Source organism: Penicillium pulvis, assembly GCF_028828015.1.
Source record: "Penicillium pulvis strain IBT 33274 chromosome Unknown contig_23_segment0_segment0, whole genome shotgun sequence".
Classification (NCBI taxonomy): Eukaryota; Fungi; Ascomycota; class Eurotiomycetes; order Eurotiales; family Aspergillaceae; genus Penicillium; species Penicillium pulvis.
In genome coordinates, this window is record NW_026643075.1 from 2,381,182 (window position 1) to 2,404,265 (window position 23,084).

General features: G+C 48.6%; 10 protein-coding genes across 10 annotated transcripts; 6 read left to right on the plus strand and 4 right to left on the minus strand.

Annotated features, from left to right (window-relative positions):
* Window positions 1-2: 2 nt before the first annotated feature.
* Window positions 3-573, plus strand: N7503_005158 (MARVEL domain-containing protein; the record flags this gene model as incomplete). The annotated part of the gene is made up of 2 exons (XM_057064705.1): window positions 3-99; window positions 152-573. 2 exons carry the CDS (start codon window positions 3-5, stop codon window positions 571-573), a joined length of 519 nt encoding a protein of 172 aa, XP_056922448.1.
* A 136-nt stretch (window positions 574-709) lies between these two features.
* On the minus strand, window positions 710-2,141 carry N7503_005159 (uncharacterized protein; the record flags this gene model as incomplete). Its single annotated transcript, XM_057064706.1, has 3 exons — window positions 710-1,273; window positions 1,337-1,830; window positions 1,886-2,141. 3 exons carry the CDS (start codon window positions 2,139-2,141, stop codon window positions 710-712), a joined length of 1,314 nt encoding a protein of 437 aa, XP_056922449.1.
* A 486-nt stretch (window positions 2,142-2,627) lies between these two features.
* Window positions 2,628-3,845, minus strand: N7503_005160 (uncharacterized protein; the record flags this gene model as incomplete). The annotated part of the gene is made up of 1 exon (XM_057064707.1): window positions 2,628-3,845. The coding sequence occupies one exon, from the start codon at window positions 3,843-3,845 to the stop codon at window positions 2,628-2,630; it is 1,218 nt and encodes a 405-aa protein (XP_056922450.1).
* A 1,924-nt stretch (window positions 3,846-5,769) lies between these two features.
* N7503_005161 (LITAF-like zinc ribbon domain-containing protein) lies at window positions 5,770-6,352 on the minus strand (the record flags this gene model as incomplete). The annotated part of the gene is made up of 2 exons (XM_057064708.1): window positions 5,770-6,269; window positions 6,328-6,352. 2 exons carry the CDS (start codon window positions 6,350-6,352, stop codon window positions 5,770-5,772), a joined length of 525 nt encoding a protein of 174 aa, XP_056922451.1.
* Window positions 6,353-8,000: 1,648 nt separating this feature from the next.
* On the plus strand, window positions 8,001-8,800 carry N7503_005162 (uncharacterized protein; the record flags this gene model as incomplete). Its single annotated transcript, XM_057064709.1, has 2 exons — window positions 8,001-8,031; window positions 8,085-8,800. 2 exons carry the CDS (start codon window positions 8,001-8,003, stop codon window positions 8,798-8,800), a joined length of 747 nt encoding a protein of 248 aa, XP_056922452.1.
* A 397-nt stretch (window positions 8,801-9,197) lies between these two features.
* N7503_005163 (aldo/keto reductase) lies at window positions 9,198-10,282 on the plus strand (the record flags this gene model as incomplete). The annotated part of the gene is made up of 5 exons (XM_057064710.1): window positions 9,198-9,266; window positions 9,322-9,332; window positions 9,392-9,449; window positions 9,501-9,734; window positions 9,788-10,282. The coding sequence occupies 5 exons, from the start codon at window positions 9,198-9,200 to the stop codon at window positions 10,280-10,282; spliced, it is 867 nt and encodes a 288-aa protein (XP_056922453.1).
* Window positions 10,283-11,906: 1,624 nt separating this feature from the next.
* Window positions 11,907-12,296, plus strand: N7503_005164 (uncharacterized protein; the record flags this gene model as incomplete). The annotated part of the gene is made up of 1 exon (XM_057064711.1): window positions 11,907-12,296. One exon carries the CDS (start codon window positions 11,907-11,909, stop codon window positions 12,294-12,296), a length of 390 nt encoding a protein of 129 aa, XP_056922454.1.
* A 1,416-nt stretch (window positions 12,297-13,712) lies between these two features.
* On the plus strand, window positions 13,713-16,207 carry N7503_005165 (alpha-1,2-mannosidase family protein; the record flags this gene model as incomplete). The annotated part of the gene is made up of 5 exons (XM_057064712.1): window positions 13,713-13,795; window positions 13,842-14,383; window positions 14,432-14,865; window positions 14,930-15,696; window positions 15,751-16,207. 5 exons carry the CDS (start codon window positions 13,713-13,715, stop codon window positions 16,205-16,207), a joined length of 2,283 nt encoding a protein of 760 aa, XP_056922455.1.
* Window positions 16,208-16,789: 582 nt separating this feature from the next.
* Window positions 16,790-19,286, plus strand: N7503_005166 (1,4-alpha-glucan branching enzyme GLC3; the record flags this gene model as incomplete). Its single annotated transcript, XM_057064713.1, has 8 exons — window positions 16,790-16,832; window positions 16,895-17,019; window positions 17,106-17,205; window positions 17,262-17,374; window positions 17,437-18,128; window positions 18,183-18,518; window positions 18,577-19,207; window positions 19,260-19,286. 8 exons carry the CDS (start codon window positions 16,790-16,792, stop codon window positions 19,284-19,286), a joined length of 2,067 nt encoding a protein of 688 aa, XP_056922456.1.
* A 1,025-nt stretch (window positions 19,287-20,311) lies between these two features.
* On the minus strand, window positions 20,312-22,364 carry N7503_005167 (F1F0 ATP synthase subunit beta; the record flags this gene model as incomplete). Its single annotated transcript, XM_057064714.1, has 6 exons — window positions 20,312-21,244; window positions 21,310-21,626; window positions 21,758-21,800; window positions 21,865-21,950; window positions 22,090-22,259; window positions 22,354-22,364. The coding sequence occupies 6 exons, from the start codon at window positions 22,362-22,364 to the stop codon at window positions 20,312-20,314; spliced, it is 1,560 nt and encodes a 519-aa protein (XP_056922457.1).
* Window positions 22,365-23,084: the final 720 nt, after the last annotated feature.

Consider the following 23,084-nt stretch of genomic DNA (forward strand, 5'->3'; position numbering starts at 1 on the left):
ACATGACCGTGAGCATATCGTATAACAAGACGCTCAAGTATGCCCTGCGAGCGCTGCAGCTCATCTTCGCCATAACAATCATTGGAATAGTCGGCTATGGTAGGCATACTCAATACATTCTACGACTCACCGTTCTGACCCCATCACCTAGCTATCCATGTGTTTCGCGGCCACACTGTCTACGAACACTTCGTGTACGGCAACTTCTATGATTACTACGGTGTCCCTGATGCGTGGGGCTTCTTGTTATTCTGCGCTGCCTTGACAGTCGTGATTGTCATTTTCTACTCCATTACCGGGATCATCTTGGCGGATAGTGTGTGGATTGGCTATGTTCGTGTCGCCCTCGAGGCTGTGGCTGTCCTCTCATGGCTCGCTGGTTTCATTGCCGTCGCTGTTCAAATATCAAACGATACTTGCGCGACAGGGAACAGCTCTTGTGGGTTGCTCGAGGCAGCGACAGTCTTCGGGGCCCTGGAATGGCTACTGTTCATGGTTACCGCGGCTCTAACTATGCGTACGACTAAGCTCGGTGGTGGAGGTGAGCACAAGACGGCAAGCACGAGCCACTGAGATCAAAGTGGAATTCCACGTGGCAGAGATAATGCGGCACTTAGGGTGATTTGCGGCTTATTCAAGCGTTGGGAAGATGAATTCATGGACATGAGACTAGCATTGGTAGATAAAATTAAAGACATAGTACGTACAACTACATTCCAAGACCATAAATTTGCATAACGCTAACAGTGCTTTCATCCCCAAAGCCAGCCCGCTTAGCCAAAAACAACGTATTGAGTGCCGCGTTTCCGAGGTGCAATGGACAATGCAGGTCTCTCGCTTTTTGTACAGCTCTTTCCAATCGCAAAATGGCAGCATCAATTTTCTCCGAGCCAGGTTGCATGTCAATATTGCCTTCAATCATTTCCAATCCCCTTGTCATGAATTGACGACTAGCACCGGCGGCATTACTGACAAGCCCAAAGAATTGCTTTAGATCAACCTTGAGATAGCGCGCAAATGAAATGGCTTCAGCCGCAGCGACCAGGTTTGTCACCTCCATCATGTCCAGGACCAATTGGCGCAAATCAGCCTCATTATCCAACATCTTGGCATTCGAGACAGCCCTGAGAGGTTTAGAGAAGTACTGGCGAACCATAACGGAATCATCCTTATTTCCATAGCCTTGCAAAAGAGCTCCGAGGTAGACCTGCTCAGCCGTGGAGCAAAGAGGGGTTGGGAAGTGGTTCTCGCGAGCAGAAGTGGTAATGATTCCCTGTGAACGGCTTTGTTAGCGAATCGCATCTAAATTTGCGAAACGAGTAGGAGATCCACTTACAACATCCTTTAATATGATTGTCAGAGCACTAGCACCGGGGATCCAATCCTCTTCCACCATACGTTGCAAGCGGTTCTCGTGCATCCATGTCCACGCGCTAGACTCCTTAATAGCTTCGGCAGTTTCATCTGCATTCAAGCCCAAATGCGCTGCAAAGCCCATAGCCTCACTGGCACCGAGAATGTGGATACCCGCAAGAATCTGGTGCACCATCTTCATGTTGCTTCCAGCTCCAATGCCACCAGGCACCAGGTACAATTTGTTAGTATCAGACATGGCCTCGAGAAGGAACCGGCCGCTCTCTAAAGCCGCATCTGGCGCGCCCGCCATTATAGAGAGTGTTCCGTTCGCCGCGCGCAAAGCACCACCCGACACCGGTGCATCAATAAAGTGAATATCTCCACGGCCATGCTGAACGAGCTCCTTAGCAACGGACTGGGCATACGAAGCCGGGACTGTTGAGCACAAGATGAGGGTCGCATTTTGGGGAAGACCTAATGAAATCAACTGGTTAACAATGTCTTTGTTTCAACAAGGTAATTTACATACCAGCAACAATGCCACCTTCGCCGAATAAGACAGACTGAACTTGGGGAGCCGATGCGACCATGCAAATATAGTACTGCTTCTCGCTAGCTGAATCCTGTAACGAGGAAGCAGGAATTCCGCCAGCATCCTTGAATCTCTCGACTGATGCGGGGAACACGTCGAATCCGTGGACTGGGTATCCCTCCTTCACAAGGTTGGTGGCCATGCCGAAGCCCATGGCTCCTAGGCCAACGAAACCGATAGCTGGCTTAGACATAATTGGTGATGGTTTCAAACAAAAATAATTGATGGAAACAAACCAGAAACTGAGGAAATAAACCTGATAAATAAGAGTGGAGGCGTGGGGGTCGGAGGGGCTCTGGGGAAAACGGAGTTAAACCCGAGTGGGATGATCGGGCGAAGTCCGACTGCCCGAGCTCTGGTGTTGAATACCGAGTCGATCGGGATAGACCGAGCTTGTCCCAGGGTTATAGAGCTCTACAGTTGTGCCCCATAGGAAGTTTATGAAAGAGGCTGTAGAACGGTACAATTGTACAATTTTAAAAGTCCATGAATTCAAGGTTAATTAGTTCTCGTCGGGCGGAATCGCGCCCACTAAGTATAACATGAGCACATATAACTTAGCTAAGCGCCGACAGCGCCGACAGCGCAGCCAGCGCATCATCTATATTAGTCACTAAAAAAAATATAACGAGGCGTTAAAAGCCCTATCTAGATACATGCATCCAACTCAAAGAAGAATCTACCACCCTGCTAACAAGCAGCCTCCGTCTTCATCGTCCGAGAAATCAAGGAACTCTGCAGTTGTCCCATGTCTGACTAGGGTGTCGATATTATCTTCAGTCCCGAATGAGGAAAGCTCAAAACCCAAGAACCACTTGTCAGCGCTATTACGAAATTCAGGCGAAGACGCACTTGACATGCTTGCGCGCCACAGACTAGTCTTCGAGTCGGAGTGGTTCAGGGTTGAGGTTTTGCTGATGGCTTGGGATTTATGAGTAGTTTTGGATTTGGCAGTGGTTGATATCTCATGGGTGATGCCATTTGATATAATCCCTGTTCGGAAGGCCTGGACCAGTTCCAGGATGACATCCTTGTGAGAAGGAAGTCCTGCAAGAAGATCAATATTGGTACTGTCGGTTGCGTGGTCTTCCACGCAGTCTAGGTCCAACTGTGCTAAGCAATCAGTCACAATTCCAGGCATAAGCTCGAAAATGTCAGCCTCATCGTTGTGAGAGGAACCAATTGAGACATAAGATTGGTGGTCAAAATCGCACAAGGTGGGAAAAAGATTATCTATATCACACACATCAAAGCCGCCACCTGCGGGAATGTATAGTCCGTGCTTTTCGTGGTCTAGACTAAGCTGTGAACAGGGATTAGTTACCTCATATAAATTAAAGTGAAGGGCATGAGATATGTTCAACTCAGAAACGCAGGACGAGTCAGATGTGTCCAATGACAGGGATTCCAAGCTCATAGGGGAGCCACAGGTCAGGACATCAAGATCTTCTCTCACATCAGATCCAACGCTTGCCAATTTGACACAGGCAGAGCACGTGCATTCTGGGTTGCGTCGGAGAGGGTTGCTCTGATAAATGTCAGTTCGCGTTCCGTGTATTGCGTTCGTGTCTGAACTTTTGGGACCAACCATTCGGGCCTTGAAATCAATGATAGAATTTGCTGCGTTCAATCCCTCCATGGCTCGATTCCTCTTGGCAAATTGAGTCTCGTGTTCTTGTTGGGGGTATGTGCTCTTCCATTCATAAGCGCATTGTAGACAGAGGTCAGGATGGTCTGCTGGAAGGAGATCATGAGAGATTTTGATATCGTCGCAAGCTAAATACATCTCCACGTTGGCAAGATATCGAAGCTGGTTAGTGAACTCTAAGCAGCCCATGACTGTGTAGTTGGCGATGTGTCCACAGTTGGGATAGTGGTGGTATGCATATCTGCACATTGTGTGTTTGTTTAGATCAGTTCTGGGACGGAGATTTTGGACTTGGGAACGTACCCTACTTTAAAGGTTGCGATGGCACTCATGGATATTGAAGCAAAGTAGAACTATTGTCTTCTTTATCTGTAAAAGCGACAAAGATTCTGGCATGAATACACGGTAGGGAACCATTATCTCTCTATCTGCAAACAAAGCACAACAAAGCTTCTGTTCTCAGCGGACTTGTCATTTTCTTTGTGCATTGTCAAGTCTCAGGGATAAAGAGAACTCTTCGAATTCTTTGACCTTGTTGAAGACAAAGACTTAATGGGAGGATGCAGAACGTAAGAAGGATATCTTTTTATAGCCAGGGGATCCTTGATGGTTTCAGGTACGACTAACAGCACTCACATCTCCCATGTTTCCATATCACATGATATCACTCCAACTCCATGAGTTTCATGCTTCCATGATCATGGTCTATACTGAGCACCACAGATCGTAAGGTAGACCCCTCACTAGCCATGTTTGATACAATCATGTTGTGTTGTTTCTATACCAAAGAGTACAATTTTGAAGACAACATAGACCTCCCAATATAACAAGATTAAAGTAGTCTACAATAACAACCCAATCACGACTCCAGCTCTGTCAGATATTTCACACCAGATTCAATTAGCCACCAAGCCGCAGTTTCATGCATCCACCGAATGATCGGCCTCTCCAGCGGCATATTCTGACACTCACCCGCCGGCCTCCACATCATAGTCTCAGAACAAAACACAACTTCATCTCCCATTTCATGGAAACTCAAAGAGAGTCTCGCACAACAAAAGTCCATATTAACCATCCTAATCTCAAATTCGACTTTGTTTTTTCTTCTCGCAATAACACGGTACACGCCACAAACTAAATCCCCCTTATTGAAGTCGAGTGAAGAGATATGCGATGCTTTGAAGCTTTGGATTTCCTCTGGAGTATCACAGGCAAGCCTGATCATCAAGGCCTGTGGGAAATGTGTGAAGGTGGTCATATTGCGCCGGACCAGCTTGGTGAATAGGATATCTGTGGGGATGCTCGGAAGCGAGCTTCGAAGTACGGATGCCGAGGCGTGATCATGGAGTGCGAAGTATTTTTCTGTGAAGACGCACTCGGGGACTGATTCGATGTTCCGTGGCTTGGACTCTGTTAATGATAGCCCGCATTGTGATTTGTGGTGCACGCGAGATGATAATTTTTGGTGAAATATGTAGATATATACGGCCGATGAGCCAGTCAGCACGGCGCTGATCGTTATAATCAGACTTAGCATGGTGATGAGAACTCTGTTAAGATGCTTGTCGTCTTGTAGGTTGAAGACTCTGCGGGTGTATGACGGCATCAAGCGGAGCGTCAGCTGAACCTAAATACGAGTTTCTTGGCATCTCGAGAAGATCAGTCATGGGATTTGCCAGGATCATTTTCTTTAACTTCTCGATATTGAGTAGGAAATTTCTTGGTGCCTTTAATTTGAGCGCGATATGTAAATTAAACACTGTATTCGCGAAAGGACCTTCGCGCAGAAGGCCTAGAATAGAAAAAGCCGTAGTAAAATAAGTCGGTATCGTCATCAAGAACGTAGCAAACATTAAATCAAATATGCGACCAAATAGCGCTGAATAGTGAGACTCCAATGTCTGTTTGGTTAGCTGAATCTTCTCAATCAAAGCCAAATTAGACTGCTGAGGTTTGCCCATATTGGAACACTTCAACACGCCCACTATTATGCCAACATGCAAGTTTTACACCACACTTTCCACAAGAATGTTCAACATCTTTAAGAGACGAAAGAAGATATGGAATACACCCGAGACAGCAGCAGAAGCAAACTATAGCGGCCCAGGCACTATTTAAAAGTTAGCACCAGTTTCATTTATTTCGAGAAAATAGCCTGATTATGAATTTAAACTCACTGCGTAGTTGATCCCGATACTGGTTGTGTCCTCGTTAATTCCCGTTGTCCGCAGGCGGGACAGTCGACAGGACACGGAGCCTGCCGAAGTGCATGCAAAGGCACTGCGCTCGCATAGCTACTAGATTGACCAGCTGGTGCATAGTACGGTTGTGGTTGTTGTTGCGGCGGTGGCCCCAGCGGCGGTGGCTGTATATAGCTGGGCGCTGGCTGGCCGGGATACGTCTTCTCTTCCTCCACCGAATTCATGGGGTGTTGACCTGCAAATGCCGGTTGGAATTCACTAGGAGCTTGCCCTATGTAATCCTTTCCGTGAGTCTGAGGAGTGTCAACAGGCATCGGTGCGTCTTCTGGTCGGGTACGTTCGTATGCTGGGAGTGGAGGCGGGCTAATTGGGTCCAAGAGGGGTGCTGAATTGGTGCTTGCTCGTTCAGAGGAATTTAAAGGGCTGATAGGGCTTATTAAGTGGTGTTCAAGAGTCTCGACTGGGATTAGGCCTGTGAATGGTCAGTTTTGAATACGACAAATGATGAAGTCATGGCGGGCTGCTCTGACCTTCGCTGTCCGGCCTTTCAGCCATAGTGAACCTCCAATTCAGGTGAGACTTATACGAGGGGGACAGTAGAAAAGGCCCGGGGTGGAGAGAGAAAGACAAAAATATAATTGAAGTTGCATATGGCGAGTCTGTGCACTTTTGATCATTGGTTTTGGATTCAAAATTATAATTAGCTCATCTGTTCATAGTCGAACACATCGCTACACTGCCCCAGGGTAAGCCCCGCGGGTCGTATTGGGGTCGACAACGAATGTGTCTAGGATGCTGCCTTGCCCCTGTCCAGCCCCTTTGGAAAGCCTTGTGTTCAGTTGATACCTACTTCCAGCACAACCCAGTGACGTGAAGCTGGAATATACTGTAAGCTTCCATTCGGATAAATGACCATACTGATCTATGTAATTTTATTGGGGGATTTACATGTTCCTGACCTGAATATTGCTTCGGAATTGGGACTTGCAATGGGGCTGAATGAGGCAGGCAACCAAAATAGGTCTCAGCGATGTAGATCAGGTGTCTCGGTCCCTTGCTTAACGCAGTAAGCCCCAGGTTATGTGGACCCGAATAAATTCTGCCAATCATTCACTTTGGTACTGGATACCGAGGATACAGTGTCATCTTAACTGTGAAGCGTGGAGCGAACACATGTGCTTCGTAATATTACATGGTACTGTACGCCTAGTACACATGTCTCGTGTATAGTCTTATGGGAGCCTCACATTAGATTAGTGTCCGTGAGCCGCCTTCCCCGCAATTGCCAAGTCAACGAAACTACCCTTGTCCCCGGCCTTAAATGGCTTTTCCCAGAATGAACAGTCTCTGCTAGTTGACAGCGACCAATCGTACAACAAATCACACTGATATGCACATTGTACCTTCTGCTGAAGCTGCCGCTACGCTAGCTGGCATGTTTCTCGAAATTGTGGTCAAAAAACATGTCATCGAGACAACAAGAGAAACATGAGCCGCTTTAAGGGAACCGTTCACTCGCGCAGAGCGCATCCGTCTAAACTTGGAACCCTTCCGCTCGCTCGCTAACAGACTTTCTGATCCGATGGAGAAGATCACCGCCCTTACATTCAATGAAAGTGCATATAGACAGACTGCAAATGAGGTGCTCGAACTGGTGGGCAAAGTTGCTGATTCGGGCAAATGCCACGACTTCGTGATGAAAATAAACTGGTTATTTTATAGACCAAAAATTATCACGCTCGTGAAGAAAATGGGGGAGAGGGATCTGTAACTTGTGTTAATCTTTATTGCTGCGTATGTACTAGGTCTCTCTTTTAACACTGATATTCTGTTATGGGGCTATAAGCTGGGTATAACTCGAGGATAATGTTTTTGGCTATAGACACACCTGGGCAGACTTTAGCTCAGCTAATTTTTGGAGGTCCAATTCCTTCATTAGGCCTGTACTTAGATGCCATTATAGGTGTTTTTCCAGATCCACTTGCAGGGACGGCTTTACCCCGGAGATCGGGGATAGTGACATCACATATTATCTTCGGATTTGTTCTTATTTCCGACTTCAACTGTACATTCACAAATAATGCTTTATAAAACCCCCTTTTCAAGCCAGAATGTATACAATAAATGAAATTTTGGGATTCACCAAGTGTCAAATCCACCCATCTTTATCCGTGGACCCGTGATCATTTTGTTTCAGCACGCGATGTCGGAATCAACCATTGTCCTCATCACTGGTAAGATATCTGCTACGAAAGGTGATTTACTCCATATTTATCACTTCATATAGGTGCCAACTCAGGTGTCGGCTACGCAACAGCAAAAACCATCATATCTCACCCAAATTACCATGTAATACTGGCCTGCCGAGATCTTCCGAAGGGACAGGACGCATGTTCTCAACTCCAAACCACCGACGCCCAGGGAACGCTTTCTGTCGTCCAGCTAGATGTCGAAGATGACGCTTCAATCTCCAAGGCCGTCAACACCGTGTCCGAGCAATTCGGACGAGTCGACGTCTTCATAAGTAACGCAGGTACAACTTCACCTGGCTCTACTGGACGAGATAAGATCGGAAAGATATTCTCCACGAACGTCTTTGGTGCAATGCTTGTTTCCGAGGCTTTCATTCCACTTCTCCTGCAGTCCCGTCGTCCTTGCCTCATTCAAATATCAAGCGGATTGGGTTCGCTGGCACTTGCATCTGATCTACAGAGTGCGCACAGTGTCGCGGCGTGGGATGAATACCGTATGAGCAAAGCTGCGCTTAACATGATGACAATTCAGATGCATAAGCGACTCAAAGACCAGAACATCCGTGTTTTTGCCTTTTGTCCAGGCCTTGTGCGATCCATGCTTAGGGGGACTTCTGAAGAGGCTGTTAGTGCTCAAGGCCATGCTGGCGATCCTATGGAATCGGGGAAGGCAATTATGGAGATAATAATCGGGCGGAGAGATGGCGATGTTGGCAAATTTCTTCATAAAGGTGGATGTTACCCTTGGTAGCTGATCTGTCACTGTTTGGTATCATGTTTAGCTGGCTATTTGCAGTTTGGCACAGCTTAAGTACCATCAAAGTCAAAAGAATTATGCCAAATTATAATCTCAAATGAGACATCCAATTGACAAATGTTTGAAACAAATTATCATCGATGACCGGGCAACAGACTAGGTCCGACCGGGCTTACTGGATGCAGTTGTCCCCGATCACCAGCCCCGCAAATGACTAACGGGAGCATCATCCACTGAGTGCTGGTTGAATAGTTCATCTGATTATCGAAAGGAGTTAATCGGATAAGACAATCTTAAACCCGATTATAAAACAATCAAACTTCTCCATAATAGAGTGCATTCACCTACTCTCTTCTCCTGCCCGCCACACCGACTCCTCTTCATGCTAAGAATGGCCACCAAAATCCACCCCACTATCAAGCTCGCCAGTGGCTATGAGATTCCCAAGCTAGGCTTTGGGGTATGTGTCCCGTAGAGTCTCCAGTGGTTATCTTATTACTAACAGATCGCCATAGGTCTACAAGACGTAACATCCCCTCTCAATCGACCTGGTTCTTAATCCACTGAAGGCTGACTTTCATCAAGCCCACCAGATGAAACAGAGCGATGCTGTCTCGAAGCCTTTCAGACAGGCTATCGCCACGTAAGCCAAACACACTATTATAGTAGCAGGCAAATGCTAACTCAAACATAGATTGATTCAGCAGCCAAGTACTACAACGAAGCCGGCTGTGGCAACGCCATCCGCGCATCGGGAATCCCACGCGACCAAATATTCTTCACATCCAAAGTAGGCGACATCAGCTACGAAAAGGCCAAAGCGCAAGTCGACAAGACCCTTTCCGAATCAAAACTCGACTATATAGACCTGATGCTCCTCCACAACCCCTTCGGTGGATCCGAGAACCGCAAGGGCGGATGGAAAGCCGTAAGCATCGAAGTATTTCCAATCGCTAGATCTCATACTAACCCATTCCATAGCTCGTTGAAGCTGTCGAAGCCGGCAAAGTACGCTCTATTGGCGTAAGCAACTACGGTGTACACCACCTAAACGAGCTGGAACAACACATCAGCGAACTAGAATCGGAGCGCGGTGGAAAAGGTAAAGGCGGGACTGTCAGTATCAATCAGATCGAGCTTCACCCTTGGCTGGCGCACGCGGAGATCGCGGACTGGTGCAGTAAGCGTGGGATCGCTGTTGAAGCATTCTGTCCCATTGTGCGTGGTACTCGCTTTGAAGAACCGTCTGTGAAGAAGCTCGCGGAGAAGTATTCCAAGACCCCAGCTCAGGTGCTTATTCGGTGGAGCATTGATAAGGGTTACATTCCGTTGGTTAAGAGTGTGACGCCGTCGCGCATTGTTGCTAATGCCGAGGTTTTCGACTTTGCGCTTACGGCCCAGGAGGTGCAGGAGCTCGAAACGGATGAGTATAGTCCTGTTTCATGGAATCCTACTCGGGCAAAGTTGGAGGACTAATTGTGGGCTTGAGAATTATGCGCTGTGTTAAAATGAGAATCACTCTATGATCATGTAGTTGCTATGTTTGACGCCAATCCTTCCATGTTAAACAGATACCTTGAACCAGCTACCATGCCATGCTTGCAATTTAACCTCTTTCTATCTTGATTTTCGTTTCCCGTCCCTTTCGTGAGAGTACATCCTTCCCTGTGACCCAACAAAGAGACGTGCGTGTTTGGCCCCATCGCCGTCTGCTTGGTGTCTCAGCTCGTCTTCCCGCGCGCGAATTTGCTGTTGACGTGCTTTTCTGATGCGCTTGCTTTTTTTCTCGGCGGCTATTGTCGCTGAATCTTTCCCAGTGAATACTCTCTTCAACCAGTCCATGGCTTCTAATTTCCCCCAATGGCTCGATTCCTGGTGTCGACTGACTAGTTGATTATAGTGGCGGGTGTGGGGCGTCTTGCGCGCTGTTAAATGGGTCTAGATCAGCATTGTAGGTCCACAGCTCTCTAGGAGGTAAATACCGCACATTTATGATACCGCACATTTATGGATTTTCATGGATTAAGAAGGTGTTGACGTGAAGTGAGATCAGAGCAAGAACTCATTGCGGCTGTAACCCCGTAAGGCTGGGCAGGCTGGGCGGGCTGGGCATCAGACTTCAGTCCCCACAGGGAGATCTGATATATAGACTAGAGCTAGAGTAAGATGACAGAAATCTTCAGTCAAGGTTACGCCAAAGCTACTGTATTTAAACACAATTTTCGATTCTACAACGTCGGAATAATTGTTTGTTTACTGCCCTCCAGCCACCAAGGGAAAACATTTAACCCATTCTTAGTTTTGGCCCGAATATGCGGTGGGGCTGAGTTTCTTAATTAAAGGAAGTGATAATCACCATTTGCTAGTCATCATGGTTTCATAGGTCTACACATATCATTGTTTGACGCTAACAAGTGGGGGCCGGACTGTGCGGGGTCGATGCGGCTTAGGTCCCAATGCTTTAAACTGTCATTTCAAGCTTTTCTCTCCCGTATCCACGTTCTCTGTAAATCTCACCATGGAACCGGAGTCAGTCTATACTCCGCCGGATCGGTCCTCAACCGGTTCGTCAATGGTCTCTATGCTATCGATGGCCGGGCCGGGGCCACAGGATGCGACTAGACGAAGGCTATTGTTGATTTACATCCATGGCTTCAATGGCTCCGAAACGACTTTTTCGGAGATGCCCGTGCACGTTCATAGTGCGTTGGCAGCCTTATTGAGCGAATCGCACGTGGTATATACCCGTATTTACCCTCGATTCAAGACTCGTGGCGAGTATCAACTGGCGGTGAAAAGATTTAGTGGCTGGTATGTCAGCACGGAGCGATAAAGTCGACATATCGCTTCAAAAATAGATTTGAGGAAGAATAAGCTGACGATAACCGCAGGCTGGAGCCACATGAGTCTCACGATCTAGATGTCATCCTGCTCGGGCACAGTATGGGTGGCATCATAGCTGCCGATGTGGCACTTTTGCAGAAGGATAAAACTGCAAAGGCCAAGCACCGTATCTTGGGAATCATTAGCTACGATACTCCTTACCTAGGACTACATCCTCACGTTGTCTCCACCGGCATCGGCAGCTTGTTTGGAAAGGATGGGGGGAGTACCCGAAGAACAAGTATCTGCATATGCTGCGAAATTTGAACCCATCCTCAATGATCCTACCTTCAATCCCCCTGATCCTCCTCCTAACTATGATCCTAAATGGCAGAATGGTTCCGAGCGCAGCTTTGTCAGTAGCGTGAAGAATTATGTGCAGAAGAAGAGGGCAGAACGGGAGTCCGCTCCATCACATCTTAAGCGCCTCACGGCTCCTCTAAAATTTGCAGGTGGTGTCAACAACTATGCAGCATTGCGTCGGCGGTACCAGCTTATGCAGGAGTGGGATAAAGATGAAGACAACCCAGAAAGAGTACGATTTACCAATTACTATACCTCAAGTACTCCTCGGCAAAAAGTCAAAGGTAAACAATACCCTCCCTAATCTATGTCGAGTCCTCTGTTTCTAATTAGTCTCCGGAAGCAGATGACAAACCTAAAAAGAACCGGCTGTCTGTTTCCCCAAGCATCGCATCCACCAACACAGTCAATCAGATAGGGGACCAGGCCCTTTCGCAAACTTTTTCTGTTACTACGTCCTGCTCTGGTGATAGCTCTGACCCTTCCAAGGCCGCCAAGAGTCGCAGGTTTTGTCTTCTGCCCTCTTCTCATTGGAAGTATCATAATAATCGTAACTGGTTTCCGGTGGAATTGGAGGACATGACTGAACTGGAAGCGCATATGTCCATGTTTCTGCCAAATAGACCGGGTTATGACAACCTTGTCGGTGAAACGGTGGCACTGGTAGAGCAATGGATTCAGCATGATCTTACTCAACGATTGTTGAAGGAACAGGCGGAGGCCACATAATAGCCCGATATTCGAGACTGGTTTGTTTCATGTTGAAAGAAGCATATAGCAGGGAATCCAGTACATATTTTAACCGGCTTCGGAGTTTAGCGGGCCAAATTAGATTAATGACATAACTCCCATTATCTGATCCGATTCGAAGATAACATCAAATCAAATATTCAGTACTATCAGTATCAATGTTTTGGCGTGGTATAATCAATGGCGCAGAACCAACCAGCCCCACACGTGGTCCGGGTCCCTGATCAGCGCATGTGAGTACACCGCGACCCCTGATTTGATCACTCTATACATCAACAATCTAACTATTCCAACTTAAGAACAATCGGCATTCCTACTTCCCAGAACAGAACAACAAACTTGAGTCTTAGACGACTCATAATCCCGGAGATGACCAGGTGCAATATTCTAAGGTTGGCCAGAGGTGATGGCGATACCTCATGCATAACCGGATAGCTGCTAGTGATCGTGCACAGCGCAGATCCTACTTGTCTTATTTATTGATTCATACCAGGCTCAATCATTATTTGTCTCGTCGCCCTTCCAAGTCTCTATGGTGGGTCTGTGGATTCATAACCATTCTTATCCCCGAGTCTAGGGGTGGAGCGGAGCCCCTTGGGGAGAAGCAATATGACAACAATGCAGCATAAACTCCTGATTTCGGGACGTTCGAGCGGGGATTCTCCAGGGTTGTATGATGTATCCATGGATGTTACTCGCGCTAGTTTCGGCGGTGCTAGTTAAATGGGCCACATGCACGTTGTGCAGTACTGACTGGGTCATAAAGCTATCTGATTCCCCTCACGACTAGACTTCGACGTGACGCGGGGTTTATCTTTCTCTCCTGTAGATATTTTGCTTTTGTCTCTGTGCGAGGTTGATCGCTGCAGGTCCTGATTATCAGATCTGGGACAGAATTTGTCTCTGCGTGGTACAAGATTGTTGGTGCTTCTCACCCACGAGGTGTTTTGTTTCTTTCTGGACATTCACAATGAAGCATGCAAAGATGTTGACAGGCGTTACCCTGTTGGCACTTGCAGCAGGAGAGGATCTGACCGAGCATGTGGATATTTTGTACGTTCTCCGTCTCTGGGTGAGGACATAACTAATATGGTCGTAGCATGGGAACAGAAGGTGGAGGCAACAATTTCCCTGGAGCAGTGCGACCCTTCGGCATGGTCAAGCTCGGCCCTGATCTCCTGCTATCAGGCACAGACTCATACTCAGGCTATCTGCCCGATGGCAACTTCTCGGGTTTCAGCATGATGCACGAACAAGGGACAGGCGGGGCACCAAAATACGGCACTGTCTCACAATTGCCCTTGATTGGCAATATCAGTGATCCCTTGTCTAACATCACTGTATCGCGAAGTGGCACTGATGAAGGTTCTGTCGGATACTACAAAGCTGAGACTGGAGATGGCATTGAGGTTGAACTGAGTGCTTCTTCCAGAGCAGGTATCTATCGCTATACATTCCCCTCGGGGTCGCAAGGGAATGTACTGGTTGATGTATCGCATGTGTTGCCTTCATTCCGGGGTCAAGGGCTGAGTCAGGGCTATGAGGGTGGTAACATTACCATTTCCGCTGATGGCCATTATGAAGGCTCTGGTGTGTATAACAATGGATGGAATGAGGCGCCGGACTGGACCATTTACTTCTGTATGTCTTGCTTGTGCTTGGTTTGATATACAGGCTAACTTTCTTTAGGTGGTTATTTCGACTCTGTTGCTACGAGTAACAAGACCTATACGGCGACAGGTGCAGCTAAGAGTGTTGAGCAGCTCGGTGGCTTTGCTACGTCTTCATCCAACTCTACTCGTGTCGGTGGCTTGTTCTCGTTCAGTGACACTGAAGTCATCTCTCGTGTGGGCATCTCCTGGATCTCAACTCAGAAAGCCTGTGACAATGTGAACAACGAGATTCCAGAGGGTACATCATTTGCTTCGGTCGTGGATGATGCGGTTACCGAATGGAACAGCGAGGTCTTATCCAAGGTCACGACAAGCAACACCAACGAGACCAGTCTCAGTCTACTATACACGTCCCTCTACTTCATGCATCTCATCCCGACAAACCAGACCGGAGAAAATCCGGGCTGGACATCATCTGAGCCTTATTACCAGGACATTTTCACTTTCTGGGTAGGTCCTATCTCGAATCCTCCGCAATAGGATATATTAAGACAAATTCACTCATCTCAAATAGGATCTCTTCCGCTGCTCCACATCCCTTATGCAGGTTCTCCAGCCAACAGCTTACGAAGAGCAAATCCGCTCTCTTATTGATATCTGGAGAAACGTCGGCTACATGCCAGACGCCCGATCTTCCAACTACAACGGCCGCTCACAAGGTGGTTCCAACGCTGACAATGTCCTCGCAGACGCCTACGTAAAAGGCGTCCGTGGTTCAGTGAACTGGGAAGACGGCTACAAAGCCATGGTCAAAGACGCAGAAGTCACGCCCGTGAACTGGCCCGTCGACTGGATGGCCCCAGACTCCTCGACCCACGACGGTCGAAGCGCACTCCCAGACTGGCTTGAATACGGGTATATCACACCCACTTTCAGCCGGGCCGTTAGCCGAGCCGTGGAGTACGCATATAACGATTTCGGACTTTACCAGGTTGCGTCTGGACTGGGAAAGACGGAAGATGCGAAAACGTATCTGAATCGCTCCCGTAACTGGCGGAATCATTGGAATCCGGACCAGACTTCGCTGGGATACTCGGGTTTCGTGGTCCCACGCAATACCTCCAGCTTTATTGAGACGGACCCTTTGACTGATAGTGGGTACTGGGGTGATCCGTATTACGAGGCTAGTTCTTGGGCGTATTCTTTTGCGGATGTGCATGATATGAAGCACATGATTGATCTTATGGGTGGGACGGAAACTGTTGTCTCGAGACTGGATACTATGTTCACTGATGGTGCCAGTGGATCGAGTGGAACTATTTTTGATCCGACCAACGAACCGTGAGTGGAACCTCTCTACATTAAGCTTTGATCTGGACTAACGAGTGCTGTCAGAATGTTTAATCTTCCATATCTGTACAACTTTGTCGGTCGACAGGATCTGGCTGTCTCGCGATCTCGCAAGGTCGCTAAAGAAGATTATACGACCGGTGTGTCTGGACTTCCGGGCAACAGTGATGCAGGAGCTATGCAGACCTGGTTGCTCTGGAACATGATCGGCCTGTACCCGATCACCGGCCAGACAACCTTCTTGATTCATTCACCCTGGTTCGCGTCCATGACCATTGATCTGGGCGATAAGAAGACACTACAGATCACTTCTTCGGGCGGAGATGGAAATGGTGACAGCGACATCTATGTGCAAAGTCTCAAGGTCAATGGCAAGGCCTGGAAGAAGAGCTGGTTGACCTGGGATGACATCTTTGCGCAAGGTGGCACGCTGGAGTTTGAGCTGGGGCCGACCGCAGTCAATTGGACGACAGGTGAGCTGCCGCCAAGTCCTGCATCCTAAGTCTTGGGACGGGAGGAGATGGAGGTTTTGATGGGGTTCTTTGGTTTTATATGATTTCCCCGTACATATTCAACATGGAGCTACAAACAGCTCATAGGGTACATAACTATTTATTCCATCGCCGGTCGCTGGATTCTACGAATAAAATTCGCTCAGGTACGAGCTTTCAAAGTCTAATGCGTATCCCAACAAAGTATTTGGCCCCGTTTTCAGCGGCAACTGGGTTGCGCCAGGCCAGGAACAGTGTTACATCAACCTTAGAAGCTTGGATCTGCATTTGGAATACGAGCAGAAATTATACTGCCCAGGTGTGTGAGAACACCACCAGATATAGTTTAGCAAAGAGTTGAATTAAACAATACAAAGAGAATTATTGACAGCTATCATCTATGATGCAAAAAGTAGGCACCAGAAAGTTGGAAAGTGGGCAGTCTGGACTCCACGGGGGCCCGAGCTCTCCGCAATCCCCACCCGCAAATACAAGCTGCGGCAACCAATCACCCCGAGAAAGATAAACGTTGAGGGGTTGTCACCTCGCCCCCTCCTCTTTTCTTTTACAACTCTCCAAGGTTTTTTTTAACAATGGCATCTGTAGAAGCTGCCGATTACCCCGCTGATGGAACTGGTAAGAGGAAGCTTCCTGGATCGATCTGCTCGATGCGGGGACATGCTAATTGATAACGGCAGGTGTTCTCAAGCTTGACCCATGGCTCGAACCTCACAAGGATGTGCTGAAGCACAGGTACAGCTTGGTCGAGAAATGGGCCAGCGATATTGATCGGACAGAAGGTGGTCTGGAAAAGTTTAGCAAGGTATGTTGAAGCTCGCTGGCGGCTAAGCTGAGCTGTAACGGGATCAATGAACACGATACTGACGCAACACTCTTGCTTCGAATTAGGGCTATGAGACATTCGGTCTCCATGCACAGTCAAATGGCGATATCATATACCGCGAGTGGGCGCCTAATGCGGTGCAGGCGTCTTTAGTTGGCGATTTCAGTATGTACTCCGTCGAGAAGCGATGCTATTAGGTGGATGAATATTGAGACTGGCAGATTCCTGGGATGTCAACGCCAATACAATGACCAAGGACGATTTCGGAGTGTGGAACGTCACTGTTCCCTCGAAGGGTGGTGCCCCAGCTATTCCTCACGATAGCAAGATCAAGGTAAGTGCACCATAGATGTCACTCCAGCTCTCGATCCCATACTTACACAGCATCCCTATCAGATCACAATGGTTCTCCCCAGCGGCGAGCGTATCTACCGCATCCCAGCCTGGATCAAGCGCGTTGTCCAAGATTTGAACATCTCCCCGATATACGACGCTGTATTCTGGAACCCGCCCGCCAACGAGCGCTACACCTTCCAACATGCCCGACCCCAAAAGCCCAAGAGCTTGCGTATCTACGAGGCTCACGTTGGAATCTCGTCCCCGGATACACGGGTGGCTACTTACAAAGAGTTCACGAAGAACATGCTGCCTCGCATTAAGGGTCTGGGCTACAATGCTATCCAGCTGATGGCCATTATGGAGCATGCGTACTACGCTAGTTTCGGTTACCAGGTGAACAACTTCTTTGCTGCTAGCAGTCGCTATGGGTCCCCGGAGGATCTGAAGGAGCTCATTGATACTGCGCATAGCATGGGCTTGGTTGTTCTGCTTGATGTGGTGCACAGCCATGCTTCGAAGAATGTTGCGGATGGTATCAATGAGTTCGATGGCACTGATCACCTGTACTTCCATGAGGGTGGTAAGGGTCGTCACGACCAGTGGGATAGTCGTTTGTTCAACTATGGAAACCATGAAGTGCTCCGGTTCCTCTTGAGCAACCTTCGTTTCTGGATGGAGGAGTACCAGTTTGATGGATTCCGTTTCGACGGTGTCACCAGTATGCTCTACGTCCACCATGGAATTGGAAGGTATGTTTTCTTATCGGCCTCACATTGAGCTGAGCTTTGCTAACCATGATCCAGTGGCTTTTCCGGCGGTTACCATGAATACTTCGGTCCCACTGTTGACGAGGAAGGCGTCACATACCTCACTCTGGCCAATGAAATGCTGCACAAGCTCTACCCCAATTGTATCACTGTTGCCGAAGACGTCTCCGGCATGCCAGCCCTGTGCCTCCCGCATAAGCTCGGTGGTGTAGGCTTCGACTACCGTCTTGCCATGGCCATCCCAGACATGTACATCAAGCTCCTAAAAGAAAAGGAAGACAGCGAGTGGGATATCGGCAATCTAGCCTTCACATTAGTAAACCGACGACACGGCGAGAAGACCATCGCCTACGCCGAGAGCCACGATCAAGCGTAAGACACACCCTCCACTCCACCCATTTACCCATCATCCATATACTAATCTTCCCAGTCTTGTCGGCGACAAATCCCTCATGATGTGGCTCTGCGACAAAGAGCTCTATACCCACATGTCTACCCTCTCCGAATTCACTCCCATCATCGAAAGAGGAATGTCCATGCACAAAATTATCCGCCTAATCACCCACAGCTTAGGCGGAGAAGGTTACCTAAACTTCGAGGGCAACGAATTCGGCCACCCCGAATGGCTAGACTTCCCCCGCGAAGGAAACGGAAACTCATTCTGGTACGCCCGTCGCCAGCTAAACCTAACAGAGGACCCTCTGCTCCGGTACAAGTTCCTCAACGATTTCGATCGGGCAATGCAGCTTACCGAGGAGAAATATGGCTGGTTGCACTCGGACCAGGCGTATATCAGTCTGAAGAATGAGAGTGACAAGGTGCTTGTTTTTGAACGGGCGGGCTTGCTTTGGATCTTTAACCTTAACCCTACTGAGAGCTTTACCGATTACCGGGTTGGTGTTGAGGTTCCGGGGACTTACCGGATTGTGCTTGATACTGATGACAAGAAATTTGGAGGTCTGGGGAGGAATGAGCTGGGCACCAGATTCTTTACCACTGATATGGAGTGGAATGGGAGGAAGAACTTCACGCAGGTTTATCTTCCTACGCGGACTGCTTTGGTGAGTTCATATGTCTGGAGCTTGGTGTTTTCTGAACTAACGATGTTTTTAGGTCCTGGCTTTGGAAGAGACTCTGTAAATGGATATTGATAGTCTCTGGCTGTGTTTCAACAATACGCGAAACTGCATGGTCAGAGCTGGGTTTATGTAGCCAAATTTATTAGGTAGCTGATCGTTAATACATACTAGAATGACTTATCTTGAGACTAGAAGAAATTCTGTGCTTCGTGGTTTGAGTAGCATTGCGTACCTAGTCCATGGCCATGAAGTCCTTCAAGGCTGTCCTACTAGATGAAATGAGACGACTGCTATAGCTATCGTGACAATCAATGCTTTACTTATACTGATTACTCTACGCAAGACCATAATCATTCACAAAGGAAAATACAATTGAACACCAAGTTTCTCAGGGCCGCCTCGTAAGGCCATGGTTTTCAACTCTAAATACACAATAATGAAACACAAGCCAGCCAGACGGTATTTGGGGGGATTGCATATCCGACCAGGCTTTAAAAGTTCTCGCCCAAGAGGAACAGGGAAATCTCATCAACTCGCTCAGTTAGACATGACACGTTTCAACTTCACTCCACGCCCCCAAAAGACCTTTCCCCTTCTTCGGCAACAACCGTCTCGTATTTTCCGATCGATCTTTTTCAAAAGAATCCTCCAGGTCCAGATCCAATCCCCTTTTGTGGGGCAGACCAACTTTAGTCGTCCCGTCTCCAGGACAACATACGGGAAGTCTAGAACGAAGCAATTCAAACACAAGCGACATGACTCCCAAACGACATCAGACGGAATCCCCTCGGGAAATCGAATCGAGACAAATCGACAATCAAATTCCCTTGTTGGGGGTTCTGTTTCACTTTTAGATCGAGTATTATACACGCATCCGAAGGGAAGATGATGTCGAATGGGAGGAGGCACAGTGACCAAGAGAAGTTCGAACAAAGGAAAATTCCGGACCACAGGAGGATAGCAGGAGAAAATTGAGACCAAGGGAAAAAATAAAACAGAATTTGCTAGAAGATGGCGCGAGGGTTTGAAGGGGGGTAGGAGAAGAGGTTGAAGACGCCGCTAGCTAGACAAATGATAGGATTACATCTAAGCAGAGCTCTCAAGCTCAGCCAGAATCTTCTCACCCTTAGCACGGGCAGACTGGAAGTCACCAACCATGTAGAAGGCGTTCTCAGGGAGATCGTCACCCTCACCACCGATGATGGCCTTGAAGGAGGCAATGGTGTCCTTCAGGTCAACGAGCTGACCCTCGATACCAGTGAAGACCTGAGCGACAGCGAAGGGCTGGGACAGGAAACGCTGGAGCTTACGGGCACGCTCGACAGTGAGCTTATCAGCCTCAGACAACTCGTCCATACCGAGAATGGCAATGATATCCTGGAGAGACTTGTACTCCTGGAGCATCTGCTGGACACGGGTGGCGGTGTTGTAGTGCTCGTCACCGATGATACGGGGGTCGAGCATACGGGACTTGGAGTCGAGAGGGTCGACAGCGGGGTAGATACCCAACTCGGAGATACCACGGGACAGGACAGTGGTGGCGTCCAAGTGAGCGAAGGTGGTAGCGGGGGCGGGATCAGTCAAATCGTCAGCGGGCACGTAGACGGCCTGGACGGAGGTAATGGAACCCTTCTGGGTGGTGGTAATACGCTCCTGCATACCACCCATGTCGACGGCCAGAGTGGGCTGGTAACCGACAGCGGAGGGAATACGACCGAGCAGGGCAGACACCTCGGAACCGGCCTGGGTGAAACGGAAAATGTTGTCAATGAAGAGCAGCACATCCTGACCCTCCTCGTCACGGAAGTACTCGGCAATGGTGAGACCGGTAAGGGCAACACGGGCACGGGCACCTGGGGGCTCGTTCATCTGACCGAAGACCAGAGCGACCTTGGAGTCACCCTCAAGGTTGATGACACCAGTCTCCTGCATCTCGTGGTACAGATCGTTACCCTCACGGGTACGCTCACCGACACCACAGAAGACAGAGTAACCACCGTGGGCCTTGGCAATGTTGTTCTAGAGCAGGATTAGTATATAGCCCATTTCTATTGTTTATTGGGATTGGAACAAGGCAAACTCACAATCAACTCCTGAATGAACACAGTCTTACCGACACCGGCACCACCGAACAGACCAATCTTACCACCACGGGCGTAGGGGGCAAGCAGATCGACGACCTTAATACCAGTAACCAGAATCTCAGCGGAGGTGGACTGCTCAACGAAGAGAGGAGGCTCGGCGTGAATGGGGTTGAACTTGGTGGCCTTAACGGGACCACGCTCGTCAATGGGGTCACCAGTAACGTTGATGATACGGCCAAGGGTGCCGGCACCGACGGGGACCTTGATGGGGGCACCGGTGTCCTGAGCGGCAACACCACGGGAGAGACCCTCAGTACCTAAGAAGGCGTTAGTGATGCGCTCGAGATGAAGTTGTCGGGCCGGGCGGGTGTGGGTCCCCCTTTCGGGTGAAAAGGGACAACACACCGGCCCAACAGGGGATATGGCAAAGTGGAAGGGGTAAGCTTACCGTCCATGGCAATGGTACGGACGACATTCTCACCAAGATGTTGCTATAGGTAATCGTTAATATCAAGGAATAGTCGAAGGGGGCTGAACCAATCACGAAGCACGTACAGCAACCTCCAGAACAAGCTTCTGGCCGTTGTTGGTGGTGGTAATGGCGTTAAGAATGGCAGGGAGCTTGTCACCCTCGAACTTCACTGTTGAATCGCACGTAGCAAGTCAGTCGATGATCAGGAGAGACGATTGAGATCGATTGCGATGGATTTAGGGATGGATTGGGGCCCAGGAAAAAGATTTTCGCGATGCCACCGATCCATCCAGGGAGTCGACACGTACCGTCAACGACGGCACCAATGACCTGGTGAACCTTTCCGGAGAGAACGGAATCCGAGCTGGCGTAACGGGCAGACAGGGCAGGCAGGGCATTGGAGCGGAGAGGCTGGAGAGCGCGGGCGACGGGGGTCGGCCGGGCATAGGCAGCCCTCCCGAAGGTCCGGGCGAGACCGCTAAGAAACGCGAGTTAGGGGACGAAAATTTGCTATGTTGACGAAAAAATGGTCGCGGGTGATGAATGGGGAATCGAATTTGGCGTGGACATACCTCTTGAACATTATGAAGGTGTTGAAGAGCGAGGTGGTATTAAAGGATGTGAAGGGTGTGGATGGAGGAAAAGAGGGAAGAAGAGGAATGGGAAGAGGTTTGGTGGACTCGCACGGGAACTGGGCGCCCTTAGCCTTTCCGGGGCGGTTTTGCCGATGGTCCCGTGATGAACCGACAACGGAGGTGCTTGTTGTACTTACAGCTGAGCATCCCCCGGTACATTCTTCTACTTTTATGATCTTTAATTTGCTTACAATTTAACCTATGGAATGACTCCCATCTTGCTTGGTTGTGATGGGTTGTTTAGTCTACTTCTGTCCTCTTCCGCTGCCCCGTTGCTAGGGTATTCGCACACTTTGCATCCGCCGGCTTGGCATCCGAAAGCAGGGTCAAGCTTGCTCTGGAGTAAACTAAATAGCCTAAGATTCTCATATAGAGCTTATATAGTTCCGAACATAAATTTGTATAAATATTCTACCACTTTATAAAATTAATTCATTGATCACTCACCTGTGGTTGCTCTCCCAACAAGCTCTTCCCCCTGCAGGAGCTTCCCCGGTGGAAATCTCTGACGTGTAGTCCCGGAGCCCTCACCCACTCTGTTCCGAATGGTATGAGAGGACCTTACGAAGTCACCACCACCTATTATATTTGATTGATAGCACATAAACAGCTATTGGAATTATAGTTCATATTCACCTTCAATTTTCCACATCATTTTCCCCCCGATC